The sequence below is a fragment of the Aotus nancymaae genome, unplaced genomic scaffold (assembly GCF_030222135.1).
Source record: "Aotus nancymaae isolate 86718 unplaced genomic scaffold, 86718_ANA_hifiasm-v0.15.2.pri h1tg000058l, whole genome shotgun sequence".
Taxonomy (NCBI): Eukaryota; Metazoa; Chordata; class Mammalia; order Primates; family Aotidae; genus Aotus; species Aotus nancymaae.
Window position 1 is genome coordinate 11,353,997 of NW_026988472.1, and position 5,647 is coordinate 11,359,643.

At 48.1% G+C, this 5,647-nt stretch overlaps 1 protein-coding gene across 1 annotated transcript; it reads left to right on the forward strand.

Moving 5' to 3' along the window:
* The first annotated feature begins 285 nt into the window (after window positions 1–285).
* LOC105734535 (small ribosomal subunit protein eS17-like) lies at window positions 286–776 on the forward strand. The gene has a single exon (XM_064364607.1). It carries the CDS (start codon window positions 347–349, stop codon window positions 683–685), a length of 339 nt encoding a protein of 112 aa, XP_064220677.1. The 5' UTR covers window positions 286–346; the 3' UTR covers window positions 686–776.
* Window positions 777–5,647: the final 4,871 nt, after the last annotated feature.

The following is a 5,647-nucleotide window of genomic DNA, read 5'->3' on the forward strand; positions in this document are numbered from 1 at the left end:
TCATAGCTCACTGCAGCCTCAAACTCTTGGGTTCAAGTGATCCTCCCATCTTGGCCTCCCAAGTAGCTGGGACGATGGGTGCACACCACCATGCCCAGCTAATTTTTCAAAACTTTTTGTGGAGACAGGGTTTAACTACTTTGCCTGAGCTTTTTGGTGAGGTGTTTATGATGATGTCATAAAGGAAGTTTTTAAAAAACCTTTTAGGAGTAGCTCATTTTAAAGTCACTAAAATCAGTAACATAAAATGATATTTTTAAAGTGAGGCATGGCAGAGGTGATAAATTCACTTCCATGGCTTTTTCACTAAGAACGTGCCAATAAGGGCCGCGTTCGCACCAAAACCATGAAGAAGGCGGCCCGGGTCATCATAGAAAAGTACTACACCCACCTGGGCAATGACTTCCACACGAAAAAGCGCATGTGTGAGGAGATCGCCATTATCCCTAGCAAGAAGCTCTGCAACATGATAGCAGGCTATGTCACGCATCTGATGAAGTGGATTCAGAGAGGCGCAGTAAGAGAGATCTCCGTTAAGCTGCAGGAGGAGGAGAGAGAAAGGAAAGACAATTATGTTCCTGAGGTCTCAGCCCTGGGTCAGGAGATCATTGAAGTAGATCCTGACACTAAGGAAATGCTGAAGCTTCTGGATTTCGGCGGTCTGTCCAACCTGCAGGTCACTTAGCCTACAGTTGGGATAAATTTCAAAACACCTGAGGGACCTGTTTGAATCTTTTCTGCAATGCTGTATTATTTTCAACAAACCTGTGACAACAACAACAACAAAAAGATAATCACTTCCATGGCTCCTGGGACACTGAGCTCCTGATTTTTCATATACCTCTCTTTGGGTAGTTCATTCAACATTTTATTCATCAAATAATTATGGAACTGGCTGGGCGCAGTGGCTCAGGCCTGTAATCCCAGCACTTTGGGAAGCCAAAGTGGGAGGATCACTTGGGTTCAAGAGTTCGAGACCAGCCTGGGCAACTTACTGAAACCCCATCTCTACAAAAAAATTAAAAACTAGCCCGGCATGGTGGTGCATACCTGTAGTCCTAGCTATTTGGGAGGCTGAGGCTGGAGAATTGCTTGAACCTAGGAGTGTGAGGCTGCAGTGAGACCCCCATCTTAAATAATAATAATAATTAGAATTATTATTATTATAGAACTGCTACACTGTGCCAGGCACCGTTCTAGGTAGCTGAGTACTTAGCAGTGAACAAATCAGACAGCATGGGTGTTCTTACAGATCTAACATTCCTATGGAAAATTAGCTCCTCTTTGGAATTTTTCTTTTTCTTTTTTTTGAGACAGATTCTCACTCTGTCGCCAAGGCTGGAGTGCAGTGGTGCAATCTCGGCTCACTGCAACCTCTGCCGCCCGGGTTCAAGTGATTCTCCTGCCTCAGACTCCTGAGTAGCTGGGATTACAGGTGCCTGCCACCTCACCCGGCTAATTTTTGTGGTTTTAGTAAAGACAGGGTTTCACTGTCTTGGTCAGTCTGGTCTTGAATTCCTGACCGCGTGATCCACCAGCCTTGGCCTCCCAAAGTGCTGGGATTGCAGGCGTGAGCCACCGTGCAAGGCCTTTTTGTTGTTGTTGTTGTTTTGAGACGGAGTCTCGCTCTGTTGCCTGGGCTGGAGTTCAGTGGCACAATCTCGGCTCCCTGCAACCTCTGCCTCCTGGGTGCAAGTGATTCTCCCACTTCAGCCTCCCGAGTAGCTGGGATTACAGGCATGTGCCACCATGCCCAACTAACTTTTGTATTTTTACTAGAGATGGAGTTTCACCACGTTGGCCAGGCTATTCTCAAACTCCTGACCTCAAGTGTTCCGCCCACCTCAACCTCGCAAAGTGCTGGGATTACACACTTGAGCCACTGCGCCCGGCTTGGAATTTTTTAATAAACTTCTGATACTAAGCACAGCCCTGATACCTGAGCGTTCCCTAGCCTTTGGTTCTTGACTGTTGGTCTTCTCTGTGTGATTTCCTTGTACAATTACCTCCTTGCTCATTATTTTATTTTATTTTATTTTTTAAATTTATTTTTTATTTTTTTGAGACAGGGTCTCACTCTGTCACCCAGGAGTGCAGTGGCACGATCTTGGCTCACTGCAGCCTCTATCTCCTGGGCTCAGGTAATCCTCCCACCTCAGCCTTCCAAGTAGCTGGGACCACAGGTATGCACTACCACGCCCAGCTAAATTTTTGTTCTTTTTGTAGAGACAGGCTTTCACCATGTTACCCAGGCTGGTCTCAAACTCCTAGGCTCAAGTGATCCACCTGCCTTGGCCTCCCAAAGTGCTGGGATTAGAGGCGTGAGCCACTGTGTCCGGTGCTTGCTCATTATTTTAAACTTCTATCTACATGCTTCTCACTACCTAACATGCCTTAGGGTTCTGATCTCTCTCCTGTTTCACCTAAGGGGTGATATTTCAAGCTCGATTTGTCTAGAATGATTGTCACCTTACAGTGCAATCCCCTCTACCCCCCTCTCCCATTCTCCTCCTCTGGTCCTAACACTTAAATAACTCTGAAATGCAGGCACTCCAAACCTAGACGTTGAACTCTCCTTCCCCCACATTTCATGAAATAGCAAGACTTGTGGATTTTACATCCTCAAATGATTCTGTTCCAGTCCCTCTTTTTTTTTTTTTTTTTTTTTGACAGAGTCTCACTCTGTCACTGAGGCTGGAGTGCAGTGGTGCGATCTCAGCTCATTGCAACCTCCACCTCCTGGGTTCAAGCCATTCTCTTGCCTCAGCCTCCCAAGTAGCTAGGACTACAGGTTCATGCCACCATGCCCAGCTCATTTTTGTGTGTGTTTTCAGTAGAGACGGGGTTTCACCATGTTGGCCTTGCTGATCTGGAACTCTTGGGCTCAGGTGATCCACCCACCTCAGCCTTCTAAAGTGGTGGGAGTACAGGCGTGAGCCACCGCGCCCAGCCTAGGCCCTCTTTTTGTCTGTCTTTCATGGCTCTAGTTCAAGTCCTATGCTCCTAATCTATTCTCCCCCTTTGTTGTGGATTGAATTGGTCCCTCCCCCTGCCAAATTCACATGCTGAAGTCCTAATACCCAATGCCTCAGAATGTGACCATATTTAGAGATAAGGTCTTTACAGAGATAATCAAGTTAAAATGAGGGCAGTGGTGTAGGCCCTAAAACAATCCAAGTGGTGTCCTTGAAAAAAGGGGAACTTTGCTTTTTTTTTTTTGCTTTTTTTGATCTTGCAGGGAGCTGACAGAGTCTGGCTCTGTCATCCAGGCTGGGGTGCAGTGGCGTGATCTCAGCTCACTGCAACCTCTGCCTCCCAGGTTCAAGTGATTCTCCTGCCTCAGCCTCCTGATTAGTTGGGACTACAGGTGTGCACCACCACGCCCGGCTAATTTTTGTATTTTTAGTAGAGATGGTTTCAGCATATAGGCCAGGATGGTCTCAAACTCCTGACCTCAAGTGATCTGCTTGCCTGGGCCTCCCAAAGTGCTGGGATTACAGGAGTGAACCACTCCACTCAGCCATGAAAAGGGTAACTTTGGACTCAGAGACACCGACACAGGGAGAATGCCATGCGAAGCTGAAGGCAGAGAGGGGGTGATGCTTTTATAGGCCATGGAAGACCAAAGATCACCAGCAACCACCAGCAGCTGGAGAAGAGGCCCGGGACAGCTTCTCCCTCACAGCCCGCAGAAGGAACAACCCTGCCAACACCTTGATCTGGGACTTGCAGCCTCTAGAACTGTGAGGCAGGACATTCTTGTTGTGGAAGCCCCAGTTCGTGGTAGGTTGTTATGGCAGCCTGGGTGGACTAATCCGTCCTTCTCTGCTGGCTTGTCTCCCAGTCACTCAACACTGCAGCCAGGAAAATCAGATGGAAAGAGAATTATTCCCATGTTCTTCTGCTGAAACCCACTCAATGAGCCAGGCGCAGTGGCTCACGCCTGTAATCCCAGCACTTTGGGAGGCTGAGGTGGGCAGATCATGACGAGATCAGGAGATCGAGACTATCCTGGCTAACATGGTGAAACTCCGTCTCTACTAAAAATACGAAAAAATTAGCCAACATGGTGGCGGGCGCCTGTAGTCCCAGCTACCTGGGAGGCTGAGGCGGGAGAATCGCTTGAACCCAGGAGGTGGAGGTTGCAGTGAGCCGAGATTGCACCATTGCACTCCAACCTGGGTGACAGACCGAGACGCCATCTCAAAAAAAAAACCCACTCAATGGCTCTTCCTCACCTCCAAAAAGTGGCCCACGCTCCTTCAAGTGGAGTCAAAGTTGTTCCTATCCTGGTCCCTCCTAACTGCCCTGTCTTTCAAGCCCCCTCCCGTTTCAGCCTTTTTACTGATCTGCCCGTGGTCCCTTCACCACCTGGGTCTTGATTCTTGCTGGTCTTTCTGAAAAATTCTTCTATGTTTCCTTCCATTGGTTCATTCTTATTCCTTCAATGCAATTTTAAAAAATTTATTTGTATTAGAGACAGGTTCTTGCTCTGTAGCCTAGGCTGGAGTGCAGTGGTGCAATCATAGCTCACTGAAGCCTCAAACTCCAGGGCTAAAGTGATCCTCCCACCTCAGCCTCCCCAGTAGCTGGGCCCATAGAAACGCCCTGTCATGCCCAGCTAAGTTTTCTATTTTTTTTTCTAGAGATGAGGTCTCCCTATGTTGCCCAGGGTGCTCTTGAACGTCTGGGCTCAAGGAATCCTCCCATCTCAGACTCCCAAAGTAATGGAACTACAGGTGTGAGCCACTGCACCTGGCCTCAATGCTAGTTTCTTTTGGAAATAATGATACTCGGCCAGGCATGATGGTTCATGCCTATAATCCCAACACTTTGGGAGGCTGAGGTGGGAGGATCACTTGAGTCCAGGAGTTTTGAGACCAGCCTAAGCAATATGGCAAAACCCCATCTCTACATATATATATATATATATATATATATATATATATATATATATATATAATTAGCCAGGCATGGTGGCGCTTGTATTCCCAGCTACTCAGGAAGCTAAGGTAGGAGGATCACTTGAGCTGGGGGAGGCTGAGGCTGCAGTGAGTCAAGATTGCCCCATTGTGCTCTAGGCTGGGTGACAGACTGAGACCCTGTCTCAATAAAAAGAAAAGAAATAATGATACTCAATGCTAAAATGGAGTATAATGTAGGATTTTTAGAATAAAAGAACTCACTTGGAAAGCAATTTGGCCACTAAATAAGATACCTCAAGGGAGTTATGTCCTTGTGCGCGGGAATTCTGCTGTGACCAGAGAGTTAAAGGGAAACGTGGAGAAGCAGGTCAATGTTTCCAGATGAAATGATGAGCCCTTCCTCTTAGCTGCAGCATGAGTGCTCACTTCCCGGCCTGGCCCTCGGCCACCATGACATGGGGCCCTCAGGCACAGAGAAGGCCGCTGTTCCTTCCCCAGAACGGTGAAACCCCAGACCCGGTAGCGAAGGAACAGCAGGGGCTGAAGGTGCCCGCTGCAGAGCTGATGGTGTGGCACCAGCTCAGGGTGTGGGGGGACTGTCTTGGCGCGGAGGTCACACTGAGTGTTACCGCCTCCTTCTCTGTCAAATACTAGGGCAGGCAATACATGTGGGGTGGGACCTCGGTTTTCCTTTCTTGTCGGTTGCGGTGGTGGTGAGTAGG